The sequence below is a fragment of the Pan troglodytes genome, chromosome 9 (genome assembly GCF_028858775.2).
Source record: "Pan troglodytes isolate AG18354 chromosome 9, NHGRI_mPanTro3-v2.0_pri, whole genome shotgun sequence".
Lineage (NCBI taxonomy): Eukaryota > Metazoa > Chordata > Mammalia > Primates > Hominidae > Pan > Pan troglodytes.
The window spans coordinates 67,418,852-67,446,025 of NC_072407.2; the positions used below are offsets into that span (position 1 = coordinate 67,418,852).

The following is a 27,174-nucleotide window of genomic DNA, read 5'->3' on the forward strand; positions in this document are numbered from 1 at the left end:
GTCTCGCTCTGTCATCCAGGCTGGAGTGCAGTGGCGAGATCTAGGCTCACTGCAACCTCTGCCTACCGGGTTCAAGCGATTCTTCTGCCTCAGTCTCCGAGTAGCTGGGACTACAGGCGCGCGCCACCACACCCGGCTAATTTTTGTATTTTTAGTAGAGACGGGTGTTTCACCATATTGGCCAGGCTGGTCTCCAACTCCTGACCTTGTGATCCGCGCCCCCACCCCCCCGGCCTCCCTAAGTGCTGGGATTACAGGCGTGTGCCACCGCGCCTGGCCTGTATTTTTTTTTTTTTATAGAGACGGAGTTTCGCCATTTTGCCCACGCTGGTCTCGAACTCCTGGGCTCAAGCGATCCACCCGCCTTGACCTCCCCAGTGCTGGGATTACGGGAGTGCCCGGCGCAGCTCAGCGCAGAGACTTACAATGCGCCACAGATAGTCCTGAAGGCAATTCTGATGCACGTCAGAGAACCAGGCCCTAAGAAGAACTGCGCTAGAGGCGTGGTACAGAATAGTGTACATGCATTTAATCCTCGTAGCCCCCCTGTGAAGTATGTACCCCAATTTTAGGAATGGGATAAACTGAGCCACTGCCAGTGGCAGGATCCCAGGAACACTCTACTCTGGCCTCACGTCCCGCATCCGTCCATTGCATCTGGGCACATATTCCGTGGGCCGCTTGCCTGCGAGAGTGCAGGTTGGGGAGCCACTACCCGTCCCCGTTCTGGGACAGCAGCAACCCCAGGCAGTTCCACAAAATGCTTCCACCCAGGAAACTGGGGGAATTCAGGGCTCTCCCGGAACCTTTGCACCCGGGGAAGACAGGTGCGGGGGAACTCTAGTCTCGAAGGACCTAGGGCTGCAGGGGGACGTTTCACCTAAAGGACTGCCTCGTTTCAACAACAACTTTATGGCTCCCGGAAGTGCCTCCTCCCCGTCCCCTTCCTTTCCAGCCTCACGCCCGTGGGCTGCAGTTGGAACGATGGCGGCGGCAGCTGCCGCCGGGCCTAGCCCGGGGTCTGGACCTGGGGACTCCCCAGAAGGGCCCGAGGGGGAGGCTCCGGAGCGTCGGCGGAAGGCGCACGGGATGCTGAAGCTTTACTACGGCCTCTCGGAAGGGGAGGCGGCGGGACGCCCCGCGGGGCCCGACCCCCTGGACCCGACTGATCTGAACGGGGCGCACTTCGACCCGGAAGTTTACCTAGACAAGGTGTGTGCGCGCGGGGAGTGGGGGGTGCGGGGAAGGGAACCAGGCCCCTGCTATATTGCTCCCCCAGATCATGCCTCCGACTTTTTGTAAGGTTCAGGGGAGCAGGTGTTCATAAGAGGACGAACCTCGGCCAGGGAGTACGAGCAGCTGAGGCGTCTGAGGGGATGTGAGTAGGACTGGACTGGCCTGAGGTGATGCGGCATCTGAGGTCTTCTGGGCTGATGTGATAGGCCCGGAATTGGGGGCGTGGCCCAAGCGTTGACAGGCGCGGGGCTGGGCTTAGGCCGAGCCCCAGGATTTCAAATGCTGACAAACACCAAACACGGTTGAACCTAGTAACCCCTGAGCTAGGCCACTTAGGGCCCCATGCCTGGGATTCCTGACAGCCGGCGGGGGTTTGCGGGGTGGGTGGGGATCAGAGATTTCTTGCCCTGAAAGCCTATCAGCTGCAGGCAAGGCTGGGGGACATGAATGCCTCCTGACCCGAACACTAACCACCCAACTTCTTCAGCTGCGTAGAGAGTGCCCTCTGGCCCAGTTGATGGACAGTGAGACGGACATGGTGCGGCAGATCCGGGCTCTAGACAGCGACATGCAGACCCTGGTCTATGAGAACTACAACAAGTTCATCTCAGCCACAGGTGATCCCCACGGGGACACACCCTCCAAAGTCTCACAGCCCCCATTCTCCCACCTGTGTTGGGAAAACCAGCAAGGGATTTAGAGGGGGGAGACTCAGATTCCAGTCTTGTCCTGACATTATTCCATTCTCACCTCCTTTCCTTTGAGCCTTCGTTGTCAGACTACTATAGAGATAATAGCTACTCTCAGAGGGTTGTCTTAAGTACCAAAGGAGAGAAAAGACAAAAGGAGATTAGTTGTTTATTTTTTAGAGACAATGTCTTGTTCTGTCTCCCAGGCTGGAGGGCAGTAGCATGATCATGGCTCACTGCAGCCTCGACATCCCAGGCTCATGTGATCCTTCTGGATCCTACCAAAGCACTGGGATTACGGGTGTGAGTCCCTGGCCCAGCCCAAAATGAAATTTTAAAATGAAATGTATTTATCTGAAGCACTTAAAAGGCCAGGCATGGTGGCTCATGCCTGTAATCCCAGCACTTTGGGAGGCTGAAGTGGGAGGATCACTTGAGCCTAAGAGTTTAAGATTGACCTGGGAAATATAGTGGGACTCCATCTCTACAAAAAAATAAAAAATAAAAATTAGCCGGACAAGATGGCGTATGCCTGTAGTCCCAGCTACTCAGGAGACTGAGGAGGGAGGATCACATGAGCCTGGGAGGTGGAGGCTGCAGTGAGCTGTGCTTGTACCACTTCACTTCAACTTGGGCAACAGAGCAAGACCCTGTCTCAAAAAAAAGAAAGTATCTGTCTGAAGAAGGATCCCTGACACTAGGCTGGGCACAGTGGCTCATGCCTGTAATCCCAGCACTTTGGGAGGCCGAGGCAGGTGGATCACCTGAGGTCGGGAGTTCGAGACCAGCCTGGCCAATATGGTGAAACCCCATCTCTACTGAAAATAAAAAAATTAGCTGGGTGTGGTGGCAGGCACCTGTAATCCCAGCTACTCAGGAGGCTGAGTGGGAGAATCACTTGAACCTGGGAGGTGGAGGCTGCAGTGAGCCAAGATCACGTCACTGCACTCCAGCCTAGGCAGCAGAGCAAGACTCTGTCTGAAAAAAAAAAATAATAAGAAGAAGAAGAATCCCTGACATCAAGGAAACCTCAGTAAGGTGTAGTTTCTCTTATTATTGATAGCTTTCTTTTCTGCTCCAGGGAAGAATAGGTGGTCTTGTCCCTCCCTTTCTTTCTCCCTTCCTTCCCTCCTTAACTAAGCAAAGAGAGAAGATGTATGATATTAAGGGACACAAAGATCATGTCGAGGCTTTTTTTTTCTTCTGTCCTCTTTATTCTCTAGTGCCAGACAGTGTTCCGCTGTTTTCCACACTAGCTTCTGTGCTGTTTTGAGGAGATGTACTACTCAGACTTTTGTAGTAATTGTACACCCACGTGTAGTAAGTCCAGTAGCCAGATCCAAAGGGTTTACCTGCAGCCTGTGGAATGTTCTGGGAGCATCTGTGGGGTTGCATTCTGATGTCTGTTACTCTGTGTCACAGTGGTGGGTGTGGTAACCTATACACATTGTTCTTTTATCTGATTTGAAGCAGATTCCATGAGTAGGCACCTTTCTGTTAGCTAATACCAGCATCAAAATGGCAAGAAATCATAGTTTCTGTGCTGGGATATTTCTCACAGGAATTTAATAAGATTACATTTTCCATTTGTTGGAATGTGTATAATAATATTTTGAGACTTAGCTCTTTTTGTACATCCCACAAAAGGAACAAACGTTTGGAAAAGTGTGAGGATAACCAGGAGCATTGATGTCTTAGAAGCTTAAGTGAGGGGCCGGGCATGGGGTTCTCACCCGTGATCCCAGCACTTTGGGAGGCTGAGGTGGGTGGATCCCTTGAGGCTAGGAGTTCAAGACCAGCCTGGCCAACGTGGTGAAACCCTGTCTCTACTAAAAATACAAAAATTAGCTGGGCAAGGTGGTGCATGCCTGTAGTCCAAGCTACTCGTGAGGCTGAGGCAGGAGAATTGCTTGAACCCAGGAGGTGGAGGTTGCGTGAGGAAGGTGTTTCAAGACATAGATTTGATAGACTTGGGCGAGACACTCAGGAAAGTAATGTAGCATGGAGTGTGTGTTGATTGGGCAAGAGAGAGAGAAAAATGAGAAAGGAACTAGGTCCTCAGGAAGGAGGGGGGTGGAACAGAGCAGGGATGGAGGCATCGGCCTCAGCAAAGGGCTGGGAGCTCATCTGTGGTAGCAGGAGGGGAAGCAGAATGTGGGCAGAGCCAGGCAGATAGTAGATGTGCAGTTTAACTAGAAACCTCCCAGAATGTATTAGGGATTTGGCTTTTATCCACAGAGAGCTAAAACAAATGAGTGATGTGCTCAGATTTCTGGTTTGAATAGATTCCTCCAGCTGCACTGGCAGGAATGGATGGGGCTGAGCACAGTGGCTCATGCCTGTAATCCCTGCACTTTGGAAGGCTGAGGTGGGAGGATCACTTGAGCCCAGGAGTTTGAGACCAGCCTGTGCAACATAGTGAGACCCGATATCTAGAAAAAAAAAAAATAGCTGGGTATGGTGGCACACACTTGTTAGAATAAACCCAGCTACTTGGGGAGGCTAAGGTGGGTGGATCACATGAGCCCAGGAGCTGGAGATTGCAGTGAGCTATAATCTCACCATTGCACTCTAGCCTGGGTGACAGAGCAAGACCTAGTCTCAAAAAAATAAAAATAAAAAAATAAAAAGGCCAGGTGCGGTGGCTTATGCCTATAATCTTAGCACTCTGAGAGGCCGAGACGGGTGGATCATCTGAGGTCAGGCATTTGAGACCAGGCTGGCCAACATGGTGAAACCCCATCTCTACTAAAAATACAACAAATTAGCCAGGTGTAGTGGCGGACACCTGTAATCCCAGCTACTTGGGAGGCTGAGGCAGGAGAATTGCTTGAACCCAGGAGGTGGAGGTTGCAGTGAGCTGAGATTGTGCCATTGCACTCCAGCCTGGGCAACAAGAGTGAAATTCCATCTCAAAAAAAAAAGGGGGAGGGGGGGCTGGGCGCGGTGGCTCACGCCTGTAATCCCAGCACTTTGGGAGGCCGAGGTGGGTGGATCACAAGGTCAGGAGATCAAGACCATCCTGGCTAACATGGTAAAACCTTGTCTCTACTAAAAATACAAAAAATTAGCTGGGCGTGGTGGCGGGCGCCTGTAGTCCCAGCTACCCGGGAGGCTGAGGCAGGAGAATGGTGTGAAACTGGGAGGTCGAGCTTGCAGTGAGCCGAGATCGGGCCACTGCACTCCAACCTGGGTGACAGAGCGAGACACTGTCTCAAAAAAAAAAAAAAAAAAAAAAGGAATGGGTTGGAGAGATGGCAGGAGCGAGGCCATCATATCAATAGTTGGGCCAGAGATTCTGAGATCTGACACCAAGATGGTAATGGTGAAATTGGACAGTGATAAGCAGACTGGGGTATGGACAGCTCTGGTATTGAGGAACTCTGGATGTAAAGAATGACCCCTGGCTTTCAGCTTAAGCACTGAATGGTGGATATAGCAGCAAACAAGACAACATTAAGCTGTCACAGAACATACATTCTAGAGAAAGAGATGGTTAATAAACAGACTCATGAAACAACCTTGCCGAGGCCCTGGGAAAGCTCTCCTGTGCAGGAAGAACGTTGCGAATGAAGCGAGCAGGGCTAGACCATAAACCAGGGGTTGTCAAACTTTTTTTCTGAAAAGGACCAAAAAGTATTTTAGGCTTTACGGACTATCTGGTCTCTTGCAGCTACTCGACTCTGCCATTGTAGCCTGAAAGCATCATAGCCAGTATGCAAATGAAAGAACATGGCTGTATTCCAGTAAGATTTCATTTACAAATGTGGGCGGTGAGGTTCTGGAGTGACATCAGCAAAAATGCTGGAGTAAATACATTAAATATTTTTATCCTCCATAAAAGCAATGAAAAAAATTAGGCTGGGGGCAGTGGCTCACACCTGTAATCCTAGCACTTTGGGAGGCCAAGGCGGTGGATCACCTGAGGTTAGGAGTTCAAGACCAGCCTGGCCAACAAGGTGAAAACCCATCTCTACTAAAAATACAAAAATTAGCCAGGCATGGTGGCGGGCACCTGTAGTCCCAGGTACTCAGGGAGGCTGAGGCAGGAGAATCACTTGAACCTGGGAAGCAGAGGTTACAGTGAGCCAAGATCGAACCACTATACTCCAGCCTGGGTGACAGAGGGAGACTCCATCTCAAAAACAAAAAATAAACAAAAAAATAGCCGGTTGTGGTGGCGGGCACCTGTAATCCCAGCTACTCGGGAGACTGAGGCAGGAGAGAATTGCTTGAACCCGGGAGGTGGAGATTGCAGTGAACCAAGATCACACCATTGTACTCCAGCCAGGATTACAGGTGCCTGCCACCATACCTGGCACGGTTCCAGGCATTTAAAGAAATTGCTGTTCAATTATTAGCTGACCACCAAGCTGGCCAAGTAAAGATTTTAGTGACTATATACAACAAAGAATACAAACTATAGCCAGGCGCGGTGGCTCATGCCTGTAATCCCAGCACTTTGGGAGGCCGAGTCGGGTGGATCACAAGGTCAGGAGATCGACCATCCTGGCTAACACAGTGAAACCCCGTCTCTACTAAAAATACAAAAAATTAGCCAGGTGTAGTGGCGGGCGCCTGTAGTCCCAGCTACTCGGGTGGCTGAGGCAGGAGAATGGCCTGAACCAGGGAGGCAGAGCTTGCAGTGAGCGGAAATCGCACTACTGCACTTCAGCCTGGACGACAGAACGAGACTCCGTCTCAAAAAAAAAAGAACACAAACTATATAGTATTTGCTCAGCAACTAATTAGTTCAGGCTTAGTAACTCAGAAAACTCAGTAAACAAATAAACAGCAACTACAACAAGCAGCAACAATGAACCCGAGGAGGGAAGATAATCTGATTTCCAGAGTTTCCATAATATATTATTTTTTATTTTATTTTATTTTATTTTATTTATTTTTTTTGAGATGCAGTCTTGCACTGTTGCCCGGGCTGGTGTGCAGTGGCATGATCTTGGCTCACTGCAACCTCCACCTCCCAGGTTCAAGCGATTTTCCTGCCTCAGCCTCCCAAGTAGCTAGGATTATAGGCACCCACCACCACGCCTGGCTAATTTTTTTTTTTTTTTTTTTTGTATTTTTAGTAGAGATGGGGTTTCACTATGTTGGCCAGGCTGGTCTCAAACTGCTGACCTTGTGATCCGCCTGCCTCAGCCTCCCAAAATGGTGGGATTACAGGTGTGAGCCACTGCACCCAGCCAATATATTTTATATGGTTAGTTTTGAACAAAAATTGATGAGACATGCAAAGAGACAAGAAAGCATGGTCCATTCACAGGAAAAATACCCCAGTAATCAATAGAATTGGGTTTACTACTCAAAGGCTTAAATCTATTATTTTAAGTATGTTCACAGAGCTAAAGGAAACGATGTCTAAAGAACTAAATGAGGCCAGGTGCAGTGGCTCATGCGTGTAATCCCAGCACTTTGAGAGGCTGAGGTGGGAGGACCGCTTGAGCCCAGGAGTTCAAGACCAGCCTGGGTAACATAATAAGACCCCCATCTCTACAAAAAATCTTTTTTTTTTTTTTTTTTTTTTTTTTTTTTTTGAGACAGGGTCTTGCTCTGTTGCCCAGGCACGATCTCTGCACACTTCAACATCTGCCTGCCGGGCTCAAGCGATTCTCCTGGCTCAGCCTCCCGAGTAGCTGGGACTATAGGCATGTGCTACCAGAACCAGCTAATTTTTGTATTTTTAGTAGAGATGGGATTTCACCATGTTTGGCCAGGCTGGTCTTGAACTCCTGACCTCAAGTGATCTGCCCACCTTAGCCTCCCAAAGTGCTGGTATTATAGGTGTGAGCCACTGCGCCTGGCCTCTACAAAAAAAAAAAAATCTTTAAAAATTAGCTTGTGTGGTGGCATGCACCTGTGGTCCTAGCTACCTAGGAGGCTGAGGTGGGAGGATTGCTTGCTTGAGTCCAGGAGGTTAGATTGCCGTGAGATGTGATCACGCCACTGGACTCCAGCCTGGGTGACAGAGTGAGACCCCATCTCAAAAAAAAAAAAAAAAAAGAAAGAAACTAAGAAAACAGTTCCATTTACGGTAATATCAAGAGTAAAATATTTAGGAATATATTTAATAAAAGAAGTAAAAGTATTTTCGGCATTTTGTATACTGAAAACTATAAAACATTACTGAAAGAAGTTAAAGGAGGCTGGGCGCGGTGGCTCACACCTGTAATCCCAGCACTTTGGGAGGCCGAGGCAGGTGGATCATGAGGTCAGGAGATCGAGAACATCCTGGCTAACATGGTGAAAACCAGTCTCTACTAAAAATACAAAAAATTAGCCAGGTGTCATGGTGGGCACCTGTAGTCCCAGCTACTCAGGAGGCTGAGGCAGGAGAATGGTGTGAACCCGGGAGGCAGAGCTTGCAATGAGCTGAGATCGCGCCACTGCACTCCAGCTCGGGCGACAGAGCAAGACTCCGTCTCAAAAAAAAAAAAAGTTAAAGGAGACCTAAATAAATGAAGACATTCCATGTTCATTGATCAGAGAACTTTATGTTTTAACTTACTGTTTAAGATGGCAGTACTTCCCAAATTGATTCAATGTCTTCCCTATCACTTTTCCAACTGACTTTTTTTTTTTTTTTTTTGCAGAAATTGACAAACAGCATAAAATTGTATGAGGAATTGCAGGAGACCCAGAATTTCCCAAATAACCTTGTAAAAGAAGAACAAAGTTGAAAGACTCACACTTCCAAGTTTTTTGTTTTTTGTTTTTTTTGGAGATGGAGTTTGTTCTCATTTTGTGGCCCGGGCTAGAATGCAGTGGCATGATCACAGTTCACTGTAATCTTGGCCTCCCAGGCTCATGATCCTCCCACCTCAGCCTCCTGAATAGCTGGGACCACAGGTGTGTGCCACCACACCTGACTAATTAAAAAAAATTTTGGGGGGCTAGGCGTGGTGGCTCATTCCTGTAATCCCAGCTCTTTGGGAGGCTGAGGTGGGTGGATCACTTGAGGTCAGGAGTTCGGGACCAGCCTTGCCAACATGGCGAAACCTCATCTCTACTAAAAATACAAAAATTAGCTGGGTGTGATGGCACACGCCTGTAATTCCAGCTACTTGGGAGGCTGAGGCATGAGAATCGCTTGAACCAGGGAGGCAGAGTTTGCAGTTAGCCGAGATCGTGCCACTGCACTCCATCCTGGGTGATGGAGTGAGACTCTGTCTCAAAAAAAAAAAAACCACAAAATTTGTAGAGACAGGATCTCCCTTTGTTGCCCGGGTTGGTCTTGAACTCCTGGGCTCAAGTGATCCTCCTGCTTTGGTTTCCCAAAGTGCTGGGATTATAGGTGTGAGCCACTGTACCTAGCCACACTTCCAAGCTTTAAAACTTAGTATAAATCTACAATAACTAAGGTGGTGTAATATTGGCATAGGATAGATATCCAGATCAACTGAATAGAATTTAGAGTCCAGAACAAACCCATGTATCTGTAGTCAACTGATTTTTTTTCCTGCAAGCTCATCCTTAAGGTCAACTGATTTTTAATAAGGATGCCAAGGTCATTGAATGGGGAGAATAATCTTTTCAACGCATGGTGGAGTGCTGGGACAACTGGATATCCCCAGGCAAAAGAATGAAGTTGAAGGCGGGGTACAGCGGCTCATGCTTGAAATCCCAGTGCTTTGGGAGGCCGAGGTGAGAGGATCACTTGAGTTCAGGGAGTTCAAGACCAGCCTGGGCAACATAGTGAATCCTCAATCTCTACAAACAATTTTTAAAAAAAGCCCTACTCGAGTGGCTGAGGTGGGGGGATTGCTTGAACCCAAGAGGTTAAGGCTGCAGCTGCATTACAGCCTGGGTGAGAGAGCAAAACTCTGTCCCAAGCAAACAAACCACAAAAACAAAAAAATAAGAGTGAAGTTGGATCCCTACCTCGCATCACATACAAAAATTAATTCAAAATGAATCATAGACCTACACATAAGAGCTAAAATTATAAAACTTTTTTTTTTTTTTTGAGTAGAGTTTTGCTCTTGTTGCCCAGGCTTAAGTGCAGTGGCACGATCTCTGCTCACCGCAACCTCCGCCTCCTGGGTTCAAGCAATTCTCCTGCCTTAGCCTCCCGAGTAGCTAGGATTACAGGCATGCACCACCATGCCCGGCTAATTTTGTATTTTTAGTAGAGACAGAGTTTCTCCATGTTGGTCAGGCTGGTCTCGAACTCCCGACCTCAAGTGATCCGCCCGCCTTGGCCTCCCAAAGTGCTGGGATTACAGACGTGAGCCACCGCGCCTGGCCTATACAACTCTTAGAAGAAAACATAGGTGTAAATTTTTATGACCTTGGATTATGCAGCAGTTTCTTAGGGATGACACCCAAAGTACAAATAACCAAAGATAAAAATAGATATATTGGACTTCATCAAAATGTAAATCTTGTGCTGTAAGGACCCTATCAAGAAAGTAAAAGGATCCTGGGCAACATGGCAAAACCTCATCTCTACGAAAAATACAAAAAATAGCCAGGGATGGTGGTGTACACCTGTAGTCCCAGCTACTTGGGAGACTGAGGTGGGAAGATTACTTGAGCCCAGGAGGTTGATGCTGCAGTGAACTGAGATTGTGCCACTGCACTCCAGCCTGAGTGGCAGAGTGAGACCGTATTTCAAAAAATAACAATAAAAAAAATAAGGCCAGGCCCGGTGGCTCATGCCTGTAATCCCAGCACTTCAGGAGCCTGAGGCAGGCAGATCACCTGAGGTCAGGAGTTCAAGACCAGCCTGGCCAATATGGTGAAACCCCATCTCTACTAAAAATACAAAAATTAGTCAGGCGTGGTGGCAGGCACCTGTAGTCCCAGCTACTCAGGAGGCTGAGGCAGGAGAATCGCTTGAACCCAGGAGGCGGAGGTTGCAGTGAGTCGAGATTGTGCCACTGCACTCCAGCCTGGGCAACAGAGCGAGACTCTGTCTCAAAAATAATAATAATAATAATAATTAATAATAAAAGGACAGCCCACAGAATGGGAGAAAATATTTGCAAGTTATCTAATAAAAATCTAATGTTCAGAACATATAAAGAACGTTTTTTAGCTCAGGGCTAAAAAGACAAATAACCCTAATTTAAAATGGGGAAAGGATTTGAATAGACACTTCTCCAGAGAAAACATACAAGTGGCCGAAAAGCACATATAAATATGCTCAGCATCATTAGGTCTTAGGGAAATGCAAATCCAAACCACAAAATGCTGCACCCAGTGTGGAAGACAGTTTGACCATTCTTCAAAACCACACACAAGGTTACCATATGATCGGCAATTTTACTCCTAGGAATATACCAAAGAGAATTGAAAACATGTTCACATAAAAACATGTACACAAGTGTTCATAGCAGTGTTTTTTTTTTTTATTTTTTTTTTTGAGATGGAGTCTAGCTCTGTCACCCAGGCTAGAGTGCAGTGGTGCCATCTTGGCTCACTGTAACCTCCGCCTCACCAGTTCAAGCGATTCTCCTGCCTCAGCCTCCTGAGTAGCTGGGATTATAGGTGTGCACCATCACACCCGCCTAATTTTTTTATTTTTATTTTTTGTATATTTACTAGAGACGGGATTCCACCTTGTTGGCCAGGCTGGTCTTGAACTCCTGACCTCAAGTGATCCGCTTGCCTCGGCTTCCCAAAGTACTGGGATTACAGGCAAGAGCCACCATGCCTGGCCAATAGCAGCACTTTTTATAATAGCCACAAGGTGGAAGCAATCCAAATGGCCATCAATTGATGAATGAATATAAACAAATATCCACACAGTGGAATATTATTCAGCCATAAAAATAGATATAACATACTGACACAGGCTACAACATAGATTAACCTTGGAAACATGCTAATGTTTCATATGCCTATGATTCCATTTCTGTTAAATGTATTCTGTAGCGAATAGACAAATCCATAGAGACAGAAACTAGATTAATGGTTGCCAAGTTCTAGGAGTGGGGGAATAAGGAATGACTGCCAAGGGTTACAGGGTTGCTTTAGGGGATGATGAAATGTTCTGGAATTACGTAGTGAGGTTGTTTGTACAACCTTGTGAATATATTAAACATATTAAAAACCACTGAATTGGTATGTCAATTATATCCCAATTAAAAAGAAAACCAGGCATTGAGCCAGATTTGGCCTGCAGGCTGTAGTTTGCCAACCTCTCACCTAGACATTGAGTTTCATTATGTAATAATGCATTTACTTGTGTCAAAATTAGAAAGATCTCAAACATTATACAGGGAAAAGCCTCTCCTAATTCTTTTCTCTAGGCAAAGACAAAGCAGTCTTTGACAGTACATTTCACTGAAAATTAACGGAGCCCAGGTGGGATTATGGCTCATGCCTATAATCCCAACACTTTGTGAGGCAGAGGCAGGCAGATTGCTTGAGCTCAGGAGTTCGAGACCATCCTGGCCAACAGGTTATACCCGTCTCTACAAAAAATACAAAAATTAGCTGGGTGTGGTGTTGTGTCCCTGTAGTCCGAGCTGCTCAGGAAGCTGAGGTGGAAGGCTTGTACCTGGGAGGCAGAGGTTGCAGTAAGCCAAGATTGTGTCACTGCACTCCAGCCTGGGTGACAGAGCCAGACCCTGTCTCAAAAAAAAAAAAAAAAAAAAAAAGAAAGAAAATTAACAGACATACAGAAAAGTGCACATAAGTGGACAGCTCCATGGATTTCACAAAGGGAGCACAGTCACATAATCAGCATCCAGGTCGGGAAACAGCATAACCAGCAAAGCCCCCTGAGCCTCCTACCAGTTACCACCCAGTCCCCTCCCAAGGTAGCCAACATCCTCGCATCCAGATGGCTTTCACTCTCCCTGGTTACAAACTGCTTTTCTTAACAAGCTTTTTTTTTTTTTTTTTTTTTTTGAGACAGAGTCTTGCTCTGTCATCCAGGCTAGAGTGCAGTGGCCCAATCTCGGCTCACTGCAACCTCTACCTCCGGGGTTCAAGTGATTCTCCTGTCTTAGGCTCCCAAGTACCTGGGATTACAGGCACCTGCCACCACACTTGGCTAATTATTGTATTTTCAGTAGAGACGGGATTTCACCATGTTGGTCAGGCTGGTGACCTCAGGTGATCCACCTGCCTTGGCCTCCCAAAGTGCTGGGGTTACAGGCGTGAGCCACTGTGCCCAGCCTGCTTTTCTTAACAAGCTTGAAATGCAAAGATAAACAGTGTAGTCTTTGTGACTGAATGGTGTGGATGCTTTCACTGTTGTTTTGGGATGTGGTACAACTTTTATCTCCAGTGTAATGGCTCCATGGCTGGGAAGGCAGCGACAATGACAGCACACAGCACTGTTGGGTTTTCTTTTACTCTATTTTCCTAACAACTTAGTGTTTGGATTTTACCCTTTAGAAGTTGGATTCAAGCTTCCTTCTTGAGGTAGCCCCTAAGTGTCATGGGCTCAAACACCCACTACCAAAAGAGTCTGCTCTTTTCATGGTAGCTTTTGGCAGACCTGGAAGGAGATTGTGTCACATGGCCTGTAAACAAAACCAGTAATTCACTGGGTGAAGACCAAATGCCTCATCAACTGCCAAGCCTCTGTCTGTCTCCCTTAGATCAGTAGCCCATGATCCCTTTACGAACCTCAGCCTCAGCTCTGCTTTTATTGTTTTTCACTGCATAGCGCTGCCTTTGCTATGTCCTTTAGTTCACCATCTATGAATTGGCAAGAAAAATTTTCCTGCCAGGCACAGTGGCTCACTCCTGTGCTCCCAGCACTTTGGGAGGCTGAAGTGGGAGCATTGCTTGAGCCCAGAAGTTTGAGACCAGCCTGGGCAACATAGAGAGACCCCATCTCTACACAAAATTTAAACAAAAATTAAAAAATTAGCCGGGTGTGATGGCGCTTGTGTGTAGTTCCAGCTACTTCAGAAGCTAAGGTAGGAGGATCACTTGAGCCCCAGAGTTCAAGGCTGCAGTAAGCTGTGTTTGCACCACTGCATGCCATCTTGGCTCACTGTAACCTCCGCCTCCCCAGTTAAGGTGATTCTCCTGCCTTAGCCTCCTGAGTAGCTGGGATTATAAGTGTGCATCACCATGCCTGTAGACAGAGCAAGACCCTATCTCAAGCAAAGAAACCCAAAATAATTATGATTTTCCCAAAAAAATGCAGGCAATGGTCCCTATGGTCCCAAAAGTAATATAGATGTTTCATATCATGTGATTTTATTCCGTAGTAACCTTCCTTTCTATGAAATCATCTCTAAGAGGGCTAAATGATCCTTTCTTGTGGACTGTGTTGTTAAAATGAAAAGTCCATTTTGCTGATACGTAATCTACCTTTCCATGTAATTTTTTAAAAAATCCTTTAATAGCTCTACAGATGTGAGCCCTGTAGATTCTTTGTCTCAGACAGTTCTTTCTCTTGTATTTTCTCTAATATTTTTTCCTGCATTTTTTGTTTCTGTTTGTTTCTTGTCAAATTGACATCAATGCTTTTCTCCTTACTCACCCTTCCAGCTGTCTCCCCAAGTGGGGTAGATTCCCAGTGTTGCTTGGAGAACATTCCTACAGTCCCAGAGCCACACACAGACCAGGTGTGGGCGTGTAAAGGCTCACAAGTGATTGCAGTTAGATATTTCCAGATTCTTCTTTGTAAATGCTGATCAGTTTGCATAACCACCAGCAAAGAAGAGAATACCTCTTTCAATCTTTGACAATCTGAGAAGTGAAAAGTGGTATCTCTTATTGTTTATAGTAACGTTTACAGGGTGTTTTTTTTTTGTTTTTGTTTTTTTAGGGCTTTCTATTTATTCAATTATTATTATTTGAGACAGAGTGTTGCTCTATTACCCAGGTTAGAGTGCAGTGGCACAATCTCGGCTCACTACAACTTGTGCCTCCAGGGTTCAAGCGATTCTCCTGCCTCAGCCTTCCCAGTAGCTAGGATTACAGGCACCTGCCACCACGCCCAACTACTTTTTGTATTTTTAGTAGAGACAGGGTTTTACCATGTTGGCCAGGCTGGTCTCAAACTCCTGACGTCAAGTGATCTGCCTGCCTCGGCCTCCCAAAGTGCTGGGATTACACGCATGAGCCACCGTGGCTGGCCTATTTATTTGATTATATCATCTGCAAATAGTGATACTTCTCCCTCCTTTCCAATTTGTGTATCTCCATAATACATCTCGTGACTCTAGCTGAGTTGGCTAATGCCCCAGAACAATGTAGATAACATTGGCAATCAAGGTTGTCCTTGCCATGTTTTGACTTTAATTGGAGTGCTTCTAGCACTGCCTCAGTAAACATGATACTGAGTTTTGGAGGTCAGGGAAATATTTAGCTGCTCATATGTTATTGAGAGTTTTTTAAAAATCAAGAATAGATGTTGAAATATCTCATCTATTAACATGGCAACTTATTATGAGATCCTCTAATTTTGAGTCATCCTGGCATTCATGAAACAAAAACCCTTTTGTGTTTATCAATTATTATTTTAATATGCTGCTGGATTTTGTTTGCTTATTTGTGCATCTCCATTTGTTTATTTAATTCATCCTTGCATCTCCATTCGTAAGAGATATGAATGTGTATATGTGAGGTATTTCTGTTATGTTTTCATAACAGTGTTCTGTTTGTTCCATCAAGTTTGTGTGAGAGCTGTTCTCGTTTCTCTGCTGGGGCAGTGTTTACACAGAGAATTGGAAGGCGCTGTCCATCAAGCCGCCGCAACACCCCTGGACATCTGGGCCAGATGCCTTTGTGTGGAGGGGAAAGGGGAGCAGGACCTTTCTTTCACAACATTCTCTAGTTTTTCTGTTTCTGATTTCTTGTTTTTTGCAATCCATTTTGGTAAATCCTATTTTTGTAGCAAATTATCCATTTCATCCATAGAATTCACCAAGCCCTTACCAATTTAGTGTTTTCTTGGTATTTTACCCATGCTGCAATTTCAGTTTTGATTTCCTTTTCTGACCTCATAATTGGTTAACAATGAGGTTTTTTCGGCTGGGCATGGTGGCTCCCGCCTGTAATCCCAGCACTTTGGGAGGCCGAGGCGGGTGGATCACTTGAGGTCAGAGACCAGTCTGGCCAACATGGTGAAACCCTCTCTACTAAAAGTACAAAAATTAGCCAGGCATGGTGGCACGTGCCTGTAATCCCAGCTACTCGGGGCTGAGGCAGGAGAATCGCTTGAACCCAGGAGGTGGAGGTTGCAGTGAGCTGAGATCGCGCCACTGCACTGCAGCCTGGGCGACAGAGGGAGACCCTGTCTCAAAAAAAAAAAAAAAAAGAATGAGGTTTTTTTCTTTGTGACCTACCATATGGAAAGGTTTGTATATATTTTATGGCATTGTTTGGGAAAAATGCAAACTGTGTGCTTCCTATGCTCTCACATCACCACAATCATGACCACAGAAGAGTTCTGTGACCAAATGTGTTGGGTTTCTTCCCCACACACCAAGCAGCAGACACCTGCTGGGTGTCCTCTGATTTAATTCCAACACTATTTACCCAGAGATAGCATCAGATTCCATGAGTTGAGGGCTGAGTCCCCAAGCCTGCCTCCCTTCAGGCACTAGTTCAGTCCCAAATCTGCCTCCCCACTTTCAGGCACTAGCTGCAGGTCGGGGCCTCAGGCCTCCAGAATTTCTGACCAACTGGCTCCAGGTAGGGGTTTCCATAACTCCCTCTTTGGGCTCAGTTTGCTGGAGCGGCTCACAGAGCTCAGGATAACACATTTACCAGTTTATTACAAAGGATGTTACAAAGGGTACAGATGAACAGGTGCATAGGGCGAGGTGTAGGAGAAGGAGCATGGAGTTTCCATGCCCTCCCCGGGCGTGCCACCCTCCAGGAGCCTCCAGAGCTGAGATCGCGCCACTGCACTCCAGCCTGGGTGACAGAGTGAGACTCTTTCTCAAACAAAACAAAACCAAAATATCTCCTGTTACAGATACACATTTCTGTCTTATCCTCTTCACCTTTCTTTATGAACATTGTTGGTATGTTCAATGGAATTAGGGAAATTAGTTGGGAAATGTTGGCAGTTGTTGGACAAGAGATGATAGTGGCTTAGAAAGAAAATGTTGCAGGTAGACCTTCCATGACTTGGTAATGGATTGATTACTAGGTATATTAATCCAGGTTCATACTGCTGTAAAGAACTGCCCGAGACTAGGTAACTTATAAAGGAAAGAGGTTTAATTGACTCACGGTTCACAGCATGGCTGGGGAGGCCTCAGGAAACTTACAATCATGGCAGAAGGTGAAAGAGAAGCAAGGCATCTTCTTCACAAGGCAGCAGGAAGGAGAAGTGTTAAGCGAAGCAGGGAGAGCCCCTTATAAAACCATCAGACCTCGCCGGGTGCGGTGGCTCATGCCTGTAATCCCAGCACTTTGGGAGGCCAAGGTGGGCGGATCATGAGGTCAGGAGATCAAGACCATCCTGGCTAACATGGTGAAACTCCATCTCTACTAAAAATACAAAAAATTAGCTGGGTGTGGTGGCAGGCACCTGTAGTCCCAGCTACTTGGGAGGCTGAGGCAGGAGAATGGTGTGAACCTGGGAAGTGGAGCTTGCAGTGAGCAGAGATCGCGCCACTGCACTCCAGTCTGGGCAACAGAGCGAGACTCAGTCTCAAAAAAAAAAAAAAAAATAGGTGGAATTGAATTGAGGCGGTCAGTGAACAGTCAGGAACATTGGAAGGCTCATCCATGTGGATGTGCACAAGGAGGTGACAGGAGGAGGAGAAGAGGAGGCAGTGATGGGGAACTGAGAGGAGTGTCAGAGGACAGTAGAGACAGCAAAGAGGAGGGTTGTGGCTTGATGGCATGGTCTTCCTAGAAGCCGGGGTTTTGAAGAGAGGAGATCTAGGCATGATTTAGAAGCATGAAGGGACCAGGCTCCCAGGCACCTGGTGTGTGAAAGGAAAAACAGCCTCCCTAGGCAGGATTCTATCAGGACCAAAGGGAAAGGGCCCTTCAGAGAAGACAGCCCATGTTCCGGAAAGCGTGTGAAAGGCTTTGGGAGGTCTGGAAAGGAGATGAGGGTCAACAAGAATGTATTGCCTCATCCGGGCAGTGCGCTGGACACGCAGATGCGCTTGGGAGCCAGCGGTCCCTGCCTTGGCTGCTTGTGGTCTGATGGAGCAGTTGAGGCACAGTGGTGGCAGCTGGCTAAGCACCTGCGGCCTGCTTCGGATCTGGACTAATTCTGAGGGCCGGCTCTCCTGGGCACCAGGGTTAGGGGGTTACGGGGAGTATGTGAGTAACGCCTGCTTTGGGAACATAAACCCCCTCCCCCGCCCCCATGTGCGCTGTGACCCATGCCCTCGCAGTCCTTTCTCTGGAATCATCCATGCGCCCCTGGAGCAAGCTGGGGCGTCTGTGAAGGGGTGGGTGAGAAGGAGCTGAGGTTGCGCCCGCCCTGCAGTCACCTGCTCTCCCCTTTTCCCCGCCCCTGCCCTCCTAGACACCATCCGGAAGATGAAGAACGATTTCCGGAAGATGGAGGATGAGATGGACCGGCTGGCCACCAACATGGCAGTGATCACCGACTTCAGCGCTCGCATCAGCGCCACGCTGCAGGACCGCCACGAGCGCATCACCAAGCTGGCAGGTGGGCGCTGCCGGGCAGGGCCTGCAGTGGGCCTTTCCTGGGGCTCTGGGGCTAACGTCACCCTCCGTCCCCCAGGGGTCCACGCGCTGCTGCGGAAGCTGCAGTTCCTCTTTGAGCTGCCCTCGCGCCTCACCAAGTGCGTGGAACTGGGCGCCTATGGGCAGGCGGTGCGCTACCAGGGCCGCGCGCAGGCCGTGCTGCAGCAGTACCAACACCTGCCCTCGTTCCGCGCCATCCAGGACGACTGCCAGGTCATCACGGCCCGCCTGGCCCAGCAGCTGCGGCAGCGCTTTAGGTGTGGCCCCTCTGCCCTGACCCCAGCGCTCCCGCCAGCCCCGAGCCCCATCTGTGCCCGGCTCCTGGGCCCTCCTGGAGCTGTCGCCCTGCCCTGTGTGTGCTTTGCTTTCCTGCTCCTGCCCCATCCACCGGCAGCCCCGGCCCTGCCCTTCACTACCTCTCCCTCGTGCAGGGAGGGCGGCTCAGGCGCCCCGGAGCAGGCAGAGTGCGTGGAGCTGCTGCTGGCCCTGGGCGAGCCTGCGGAGGAGCTGTGCGAGGAGTTCCTGGCGCACGCCCGCGGCCGGCTGGAGAAGGAGCTGAGAAGCCTGGAGGCCGAGCTGGGGCCCTCACCTCCGGCTCCCGACGTGTTAGAGTTCACCGACCATGGAGGCAGTGGCTTCGTGGGCGGCCTCTGCCAGGTGGCGGCGGCCTACCAGGAGCTGTTTGCGGCCCAGGGCCCAGCAGGTGCCGAGAAGCTGGCGGCCTTCGCCCGGGAGCTGGGCAGCCGCTATTTTGCGCTGGTGGAGCGGCGGCTGGCGCAGGAGCAGGGTGGTGGTGACAACTCACTGCTGGTGCGGGCGCTGGACCGCTTCCACCGGCGCTTGCGGGCTCCCGGGGCCCTGCTGGCCGCTGCCGGGCTCGCAGACGCTGCCACGGAGATCGTGGAACGAGTGGCCCGCGAGCGCCTGGGCCACCACCTGCAGGGTCTCCGGGCGGCCTTCCTGGGCTGCCTGACAGACGTCCGCCAGGCCCTGGCAGCACCTCGCGTGGCTGGGAAGGAGGGCCCTGGCCTGGCCGAGTTGCTGGCCAATGTGGCCAGCTCCATCCTGAGCCACATTAAGGCCTCTCTGGCAGCAGTGCACCTTTTCACCGCCAAAGAGGTGTCCTTCTCCAACAAGCCCTACTTCCGGGTACGCCTCCTCTTGGGTGTTCCTTGTTCAACCTGCTGGTTGACCCTCCAAAACCTTTTATACCAGTGCTTGGGAAACTGGGGAAACCAGGCACTCTGGGTGTGGTTTCAGGTTCTTATGCACGGTCTGGGGGGTGGGGAAGGCTCAGGGCATCTGCAGCTGGGCTGAGAAGCAGGGCATGGTGGGGTCCCCAGTGTTGGCTTTCTCTGCCCCCACTCAGGGAAGCTGCTCCGGGGTACTTAGAATGTAGGATGATGCTGTCCCTTGCAGAGGGGGCTGGGGCACTTAGAGCCCCAGCAGAGGGTCATTAACAGCCCTACCTGGAAGAGGGGACCTGCTGTGGACCTGGGCACCTTCTCTTGCAGGGTGAGTTCTGCAGTCAGGGTGTCCGTGAGGGCCTCATCGTGGGCTTCATCCACTCTATGTGCCAGACGGCTCAGAGCTTCTGCGACAGCCCTGGGGAGAAGGGGGGTGCCACACCACCTGCCCTGCTCCTGCTGCTCTCCCGCCTCTGCCTGGACTACGAGACGGCCACCATCTCCTACATCCTCACTCTCACTGATGAACAGTTTCTGGTGCAGGTGAAGCACTAGCTCCTAGCCGGGTGGGGAATGGTATTGCTGGGAATGCAGGTGGCTGGACAGTGCCCTCATGGCCAGACCGCAGACCAGCTGCCTGTGTGTACCGCAGCCTCCACCTTGCCCAATCTGTGCCCAGCTCCTGGTTGGCAGTGGCCCCTGAGCTGCCCCCGCCATACCCACTCCCTCTGTCCTCTGCCTCCTTGGCTCAGGATCAGTTCCCAGTGACGCCTGTGAGCACACTGTGTGCAGAGGCCAGGGAAACGGCGCGGCGGCTGCTGACCCACTACGTGAAGGTGCAGGGCCTGGTCATATCACAGATGCTGCGCAAGAGCGTGGAGACTCGCGACTGGCTCAGCACTCTGGAGCCTCGGAATGTGCGGGCCGTCATGAAGCGGGTGGTGGAGGATACCACCGCCATCGACGTGCAGGTGCTGCCCAGGCTGGCCGGGGTAGCCCTGACGCAGGCTGGGGGTACTGTCCCTTCAAGAGGGGCTGGGGCAGCAGAGGATCACTAGCAGTCCCTGCCTGGAGGAGGGGACATGTGTATCTGGGCTTCTCACGGGGCCAGTTCTGTAGCCAGGGCGTCCGTGAGGGAACCCCAGGGGAACAAGTCTCCAAGGATGAAGACCAAAGGGGCTGGGGAGTGCCTATGTCCACGGTCTTGTTCCTCCTCAGCCCAGGATTATGACATCTTCGCCCCTATTTTACCTGTGGAGAAGCAGAGGCTCAGGGTTACCCAGGAAGTCAGGGCAGGGTTGGTGCTGGTGCTGAAGATTAGACCTCAGACCAACTCTTGTATCCTGCCTTTGCCCCACTCCACTGGTTCTATAAATAGCGACCATGTACCTACTAAATAGCGGGCCCCGCGGTGATTACCCTGTGATCCTTGTGATGCTTGAGTAGCTGACTTAGGGCATCCTCAGCACCGATGGGCTGGTGGTTTCCCCTGACTCGGGGCTCCTTGCAGTACCTCTTTTTACCACCAGGTGGGGCTCCTGTACGAAGAGGGTGTTCGCAAGGCCCAGAGCAGCGACTCCAGCAAGAGGACCTTCTCCGTGTACAGCAGCTCTCGGCAGCAGGGCCGCTACGCCCCCAGCTATACCCCCAGGTCTGGCTGGTCAGGGGAGCCCCAGGGGGAAGGGACAAAAGAGGGCGAAGGTGCAGGGCGGGCTCTGATTCCTTGTCTTCCCCAATCCAGTGCCCCGATGGACACCAACCTCTTGAGCAATATCCAGAAGCTATTCTCTGAACGTATTGATGTGTTCAGCCCTGTGGAGTTCAACAAGGTCCGACTTCCAACGTGACTCAGACTTCCAGGGATCCCGGGGAGGGTTGGCTGGAGCAGCCCCACACCTGCCCAAGGAGCCCCAGGACTCTGTGACCAACTGGGGGTGACCCTGACCCTCCAGTCTCTGTCTCTAGGGCTGTTTTTAGGTAGTACAGAGTGCCCTGCCTCCAAATCCCACAGCCCTTGTCCCAGTCTTGGTGTGTGCCCAGCCTGAGTCTGGGTGCTGACCTGGGATTACTGTTTGCCCTTGTCCTTATCCCCACAGTAGTCTTGGGTCCTCCCCAGGGTTTTCTGTTCACCCATGGTCCCTGCCCCGCCTCACTCCAAGCTCAGGGATGCCTCTGATTGCTGGGCCCTACCTGTCCCCTGCCCTCCAGATGACGGCGCTAACATTGTATCCCTCCCCTCTTATCTGGCCCCGGAGACTTTCTGCCTCATCCCAGCTACTTCCATCGTATGTCTCCCGGGCCCCTGCTTGGAACTTGGGTGTCCCCCACACACACCTGCAGTCCCCAAGCTGCATCCCTGTGTCCCTGCCTGCAGGTGTCGGTGCTGACCGGCATCATCAAGATCAGCCTGAAGACGCTGCTGGAGTGTGTGCGGCTGCGCACCTTTGGGCGCTTCGGGCTGCAGCAGGTGCAAGTGGACTGCCACTTTCTGCAGCTCTACCTGTGGCGTTTTGTGGCCGACGAAGAACTCGTGCACTTGCTGCTGGACGAAGTGGTGGCCTCTGCTGCCCTGCGCTGCCCAGACCCTGTGCCCATGGAGCCCAGTGTGGTCGAGGTCATCTGCGAGCGCGGCTAGGCGCAGCCGCTGCCATGCACCTGTCTGTCCCTGCACCCCATGGCACCCAGGATCTGGTCTCGGTGGTCCTTCCCCGCAGGCAGGTGTCAGGACCGGCCTAATAAACATGTGTGGCCTCCTCCTCTCGCTTGCTGGGCGGGCCTTTCCGGGGGCGGGGTTTTGAAGCTGAGGCTTCTGAGGCGCCCGCGTCGGGTCCGCCCCCGAGCGCCGATTGGCTGGTGTGCTGGGCCCAGCATGGGCAGGGGGCGGTTCCACTTAAAAACCCTGGGACAAGAGCGGTCCTTGTCTGCGTTCCGTGTCCAGGCAGGTGCAGGCGCCGCGGGGCCGGATCCTCCGCGCGGCCGAGTCCATCTCCTGGGAAATGGGGCGGACAGTGTTTCCTTGACCGACTATTGTGAGCGCCCTCTCTCTCCGGCGGAGCGGAGACCATGGCCCCCACTCAGGGCCCCCGGGCCCCGCTGGAATTCGGAGGGCCCCTGGGTAATGGGGCAGAGAGAGGGGACCTGGGGCAAAGGCTAAGCGAAGGAGAGCTGGAGCGGGTGAACTAAGAGCGGGGGCGAGATCTGAGGATGGAAGGCTTTGGGGGTGTCGGAGGCAGAGGGACCCGGGGGTTTGCAGCGAAGGGTGTCTGGAGAGGGAGAGCTGAGGAGGGGCCGGTTCTGGGGGCTGCAGAACGGGGATTTATGGTGTCGACTGGGAGCAGGAGGAGGGTCTTCGAGGGGCCTGGGGGCGGGGGACTAAGATGGACGCCTGGGAAGGGAACTGGGAGGCAGCGGGGTGCCTGGGGGCCGAGGGCTGAGGACGGGGTGCGGAGGCGCACTCTGGGAATGCCGAGAGGGTCCCGCAGAGACGTCAGGGCGCCCGTGCGGGCCGGCGGGGAGCTGGGGGGCTAGGGGCGGACGCCCGACGTGATGGCCCTTCCCGCAGGCGCCGCGGCTCTGCTACTGCTGCTGCCCGCCACCATGTTCCACCTGCTCCTGGCGGCCCGTTCGGGCCCCGCGCGCCTGCTGGGTCCACCCGCGTCCCTGCCCGGGCTGGAGGCGCTGTGGAGCCCACGGGCGCTGCTGCTGTGGCTCGCCTGGCTCGGCCTGCAGGCGGCGCTCTACCTACTGCCGGCGCGCAAGGTGCGGGCCCCGCTCGCGGACGCTCGGGGGAGGGAAGCGAATGGGCTCGGCGAGGGAAAGGACGCCCTGGGCCTTATCAGAGCCCCCTTGGACCCGCAGGTGGCCGAGGGGCAGGAATTGAAGGACAAGAGTCGCCTGCGCTATCCTATTAACGGTGCCTAGGGGACGGGCCCTCGCGCTGGAGTTAAGCGGCCGGGGGTGGAGCTCCAGGCCTAGCGGGGAGGTCCACGGAGATTGGCCCCCACCCCAGGCTCCTTTGTGTGCCTCTGTTACGCCCAGGACAGACGCCGGGGGCTCTCCCTAAGCCCCTCGTCCCCACAGCCTTACCCCATTTACTGCTACTCCGTGCACCACAGCAGTGGCTGGGGTGATCCTCTGAAGGCCAGGGTGGCAGCCTAATGCTTGGGGCAGGGTCTGTGGCCCCCCTGAGTTTTGGGCTCTACGTGTGTTTGCGGGGTGGGGATGTGGAGGCGCGCAGCCCCAGGGCTCACTGTGCGCTGTGGTTCAGGCTTCCAGGCCCTGGTGCTGACAGCCCTGTTGGTGGGGCTGGGGATGTCAGCGGGGCTGCCTCTGGGGGCGCTCCCGGAAATGCTCCTGCCCTTGGCGTTTGTCGCCACCCTCACCGCTTTCATCTTCAGCCTCTTTCTCTACATGAAGGCGCAGGTAGCCCCAGTTTCGGCCCTGGCACCTGGGGGGAACTCAGGTGAGAGGTGTCCTGGGGTGGAGATGGAGGCAGATTGGGGCGTCTGCCTGTACATTCACTCTCCAATGTTCTCCAGGCAATCCGATTTACGACTTTTTTCTGGGACGAGAGCTCAACCCTCGTATCTGTTTCTTCGACTTCAAATATTTCTGTGAACTGCGACCCGGCCTCATCGGCTGGGTATGTTGGGCTTGACTGAGCTGGCCTCAGGCCAGGGGGAGGGTTAGGGTGGGTGAGCAGCGCTTGGGCAGGGCAGGGCCAAAACTGTGCAGATGCGAGTCATTAACCATTCATATTCCACAAACATTTGTTCAATCCACCTGTGCCTAGGTACTGGGAGACAAAAATAAAGTTAGAGGCAAAAAAACATCTTTGCTGCAGAGAGCCTACATTCTGGTGGGAAAGACAGAAAAAAAATAAGTAAAATATATACAGCATGTCAGGGATGACGTTAGGAGAGCACGTGCAATTCTCAACAGCAGTCAAGCACAGAATCTATTTCCAGGGAGTGACCGCATGCTGCTTGATGGTCAAGGCAGTGCAGAACCTGAAATTGATCGCTGGGGTTAGCAACCTACCCGTCACTAGTGGCCTTGACAACATTCCAACTGTGATCTCTGGTTCTGTGGCCAAGATTACCCAAAGAAACTCTTGGGCAAGGCCTCTCCTGTCGCCCTGGAAATTATCTTACCCGAGGCAGGAGTGCCAGGTGCCCACCCTGGATCTGGGTCCTGGCCTGATGACAGGCACATCTGAGGACACTTCCTCATCTTTGAAATGGGATAAAATTAAAGCTTTCTCCTAAGATTACTGGGAAGATTAGAAGAGGTAATCTTTATGATAGAACAGAGCTCAGTGTCAAATGCAGGCGCCCAGCACAGGCTTGCTTCGGCTAGCCACCACTGAGCACGTACCACTTGCCAGGGACGCTATGGAGGGCTTCAAACACGATGATGCCATTGAGTCATGACAGGCCCATGATTATCCCCATTTTTCACACAGGGGTGGGGGAAAGTAGGCTGTGGAGAGGGCAAGCAACCTGCCCAAGTGATGATGCTGAGATCTGAAAACAGGTCTGTTTGAGCACTGAAGCCTTAGCCCGAAAGGGCTTAGGACAGACAAGGCAAGAAGAAACAGGCTGCGGGCACCTCCCTGTCCACAGTCTCTGTCCTTGGGTCTAGGGCCTGGATCCACTTAAGAGCTGGAGTGTAACTGACAGTTGAGAAGGGCAGAGGCTGGCCACTGCTCTGCCCAAGGCTGCCACTTCTGTGGAGACTATTGCCTTGTTCCCTCTCCCCCAGGTCCTCATCAACCTGGCCCTGTTGATGAAGGAGGCAGAGCTTCAGGGCAGTCCCTCACTGGCCATGTGGCTGGTCAATGGCTTCCAGTTGCTCTACGTGGGTGATGCCCTCTGGCACGAGGTGAGGCTGGACTGGACGAGGGTGGGTGTCTGAGGGCTGCATAGGGACTAAGCCAGTGTGTCTGGGTCTTGTCCCTGCAGGAGGCCATCCTCACCACCATGGATATCACACATGACGGGTTTGGCTTCATGCTGGCGTTTGGGGACATAGCCTGGGTGCCCTTCACCTACAGTCTGCAGGCCCAGTTCCTGCTGCACCACCCGCAGCCCCTGGGGTTGCCCATGGCCTCTGTCATCTGCCTCATCAATGGTCAGTCAGGAAGGGGCAGCAGGCTGGGCTCATCTTCCCCCTATCCCTTTGATTCATGCTCTGTTTACACGCACCACCACATAGGTGCTAACCCCCAGGGTTCTCTAAAGCCAGGGCAGGGTCCTGGGGGTCCAGGCAGAGTCTGGGCTGCACACAAGTTGGGCAGATGTTTGGGGTCAGGCAGGAGGCTGCAACCCTTGACCTTGACCACCGGTTCACACTCTCTCACCAGCTATTGGTTACTACATCTTCCGTGGGGCGAATTCCCAGAAAAACACTTTCCGAAAGAATCCTTCTGACCCCAGAGTGGCTGGTGAGCTGGGTCTCTAGGGCCATGGGTGAGGTGGGGCAGCTGGGCTTCCTGGGAACTCTCCACCCTGCTGTCTTTCCCCAGGGCTTGAGACCATCTCTACAGCCACAGGGCGGAAACTGCTGGTGTCTGGGTGGTGGGGTATGGTCCGCCATCCCAACTATCTTGGAGACCTCATCATGGCTCTGGCTTGGTCCTTGCCCTGCGGTGAGTGGCCCATGTGGATATGGGTAGGGACATGTGAGGGGAAGAGGTGGCTCAGCGACCACAGGATGCCTACTTTGGGTATGCACCAGTGAGAGTAGTCAGAGAGCTGGGGGTGGACCCAGTGTGTGGCTGGGGCACACCTCTGTGCCAACCTAGTACCGTGTGCTTTGCTGCAGACCCTGGCGCTTTTGCTGCTGAGCCCCGATGCCCACATGAGCCATGAGGTGTGGAAACGTTTGTGAACTGCGGGGTGGAGGGGCCGGCAGGGTGGTCACAGAGCCTCCTTCTCTACAGGGGTGTCACACCTGCTGCCCTACTTCTACCTCCTCTACTTCACCGCGCTGCTGGTGCACCGTGAGGCCCGGGATGAGCGGCAGTGCCTGCAGAAGTACGGCCTGGCCTGGCAGGAGTACTGCCGGCGTGTGCCTTACCGCATCATGCCCTACATCTACTGAAGCGGCTCCACCACCCCAGGTGGGGGCATGTGCCCACTCATCCACCAGCACACCCAGGACCAGGAGCCTCGACACACTTGGGACTCAAGGGCTTGCACCCCACCCAGCCCTGAGGATGAACAACCTCAGAGAAGAGGTGGTTTAGAGCAAGGAAAAAAATGAAACCAGTGACCAAAATTGGAGATGCTCTTCCTCCTTTGGATAAACACTGGGAACCCTTGGTGCACTTCTCTCCCCTAGGACTGGCTGGGTCAGCACTGATCAGGGAGAAGCTGAGCAGTGGCTTGTGGGCCCAGGAATCTGGGGTCTGGTGGGACAATAGCTATCCCTCAGAAACAGGC

At 51.8% G+C, this 27,174-nt stretch overlaps 2 protein-coding genes and 1 long non-coding RNA gene across 11 annotated transcripts; all 3 read left to right on the top strand.

Annotated features, from left to right (window-relative positions):
* The first annotated feature begins 370 nt into the window (after window positions 1-370).
* Window positions 371-22,485, top strand: VPS51 (VPS51 subunit of GARP complex). 4 transcript variants are annotated; one of them, XM_063783049.1, is made up of 11 exons: window positions 907-1,212; window positions 1,304-1,378; window positions 1,724-1,853; window positions 18,358-18,504; window positions 18,580-18,799; window positions 18,974-19,691; window positions 20,057-20,272; window positions 20,482-20,700; window positions 21,259-21,380; window positions 21,471-21,558; window positions 22,104-22,485. In XM_063783049.1, exons 3-11 carry the CDS (start codon window positions 1,754-1,756, stop codon window positions 22,362-22,364), a joined length of 2,091 nt encoding a protein of 696 aa, XP_063639119.1. In that variant the 5' UTR covers window positions 907-1,212; window positions 1,304-1,378; window positions 1,724-1,753; the 3' UTR covers window positions 22,365-22,485. The 4 variants fall into 4 exon arrangements, with proteins under 4 accessions (XP_009421730.1, XP_009421731.1, XP_054518435.1 ...); XM_009423455.4 differs by lacking the exon at window positions 1,304-1,378 and having other exon boundaries at window positions 371-1,212; XM_054662460.2 differs by lacking the exon at window positions 1,304-1,378 and having other exon boundaries at window positions 875-1,212; window positions 20,482-20,743.
* On the top strand, window positions 5,596-9,840 carry LOC107967115 (uncharacterized). The gene is made up of 2 exons (XR_001707348.4): window positions 5,596-5,671; window positions 8,534-9,840. It is a non-coding gene; the product is annotated as an uncharacterized LOC107967115 (long non-coding RNA).
* Window positions 22,404-27,010, top strand: TM7SF2 (transmembrane 7 superfamily member 2). Of its 6 annotated transcripts, none has more exons than XM_063783054.1 (10): window positions 22,404-22,758; window positions 23,292-23,488; window positions 23,588-23,642; window positions 23,997-24,191; window positions 24,268-24,371; window positions 25,493-25,612; window positions 25,693-25,861; window positions 26,094-26,174; window positions 26,256-26,378; window positions 26,555-27,010. In XM_063783054.1, the coding sequence occupies exons 1-10, from the start codon at window positions 22,404-22,406 to the stop codon at window positions 26,599-26,601; spliced, it is 1,446 nt and encodes a 481-aa protein (XP_063639124.1). In that variant the 3' UTR covers window positions 26,602-27,010. The 6 variants fall into 6 exon arrangements, with proteins under 6 accessions (XP_063639124.1, XP_016776701.2, XP_016776699.2 ...); XM_016921212.3 differs by having other exon boundaries at window positions 22,584-22,758; window positions 26,673-27,010; XM_063783055.1 differs by having other exon boundaries at window positions 22,622-22,844.
* Window positions 27,011-27,174: the final 164 nt, after the last annotated feature.

Excerpts from the sequence above, each read along its gene's own strand:
- VPS51 (XM_009423455.4), top strand. The coding sequence starts at position 913 with ATGGCTCCCGGAAGTGCCTCCTCCCCGTCCCCTTCCTTTCCAGCCTCA. Across the intron at positions 19,692-20,056 it reads CCAACAAGCCCTACTTCCGG|GGTGAGTTCTGCAGTCAGGG; the intron begins GTACGCCTCCTC and ends CTTCTCTTGCAG. Across the intron at positions 20,273-20,481 it reads ATGAACAGTTTCTGGTGCAG|GATCAGTTCCCAGTGACGCC; the intron begins GTGAAGCACTAG and ends TCCTTGGCTCAG.
- TM7SF2 (XM_063783054.1), top strand. The coding sequence starts at position 22,404 with ATGGCACCCAGGATCTGGTCTCGGTGGTCCTTCCCCGCAGGCAGGTGT. Across the intron at positions 23,489-23,587 it reads ACCTACTGCCGGCGCGCAAG|GTGGCCGAGGGGCAGGAATT; the intron begins GTGCGGGCCCCG and ends TTGGACCCGCAG. Across the intron at positions 25,613-25,692 it reads GTGATGCCCTCTGGCACGAG|GAGGCCATCCTCACCACCAT; the intron begins GTGAGGCTGGAC and ends TTGTCCCTGCAG.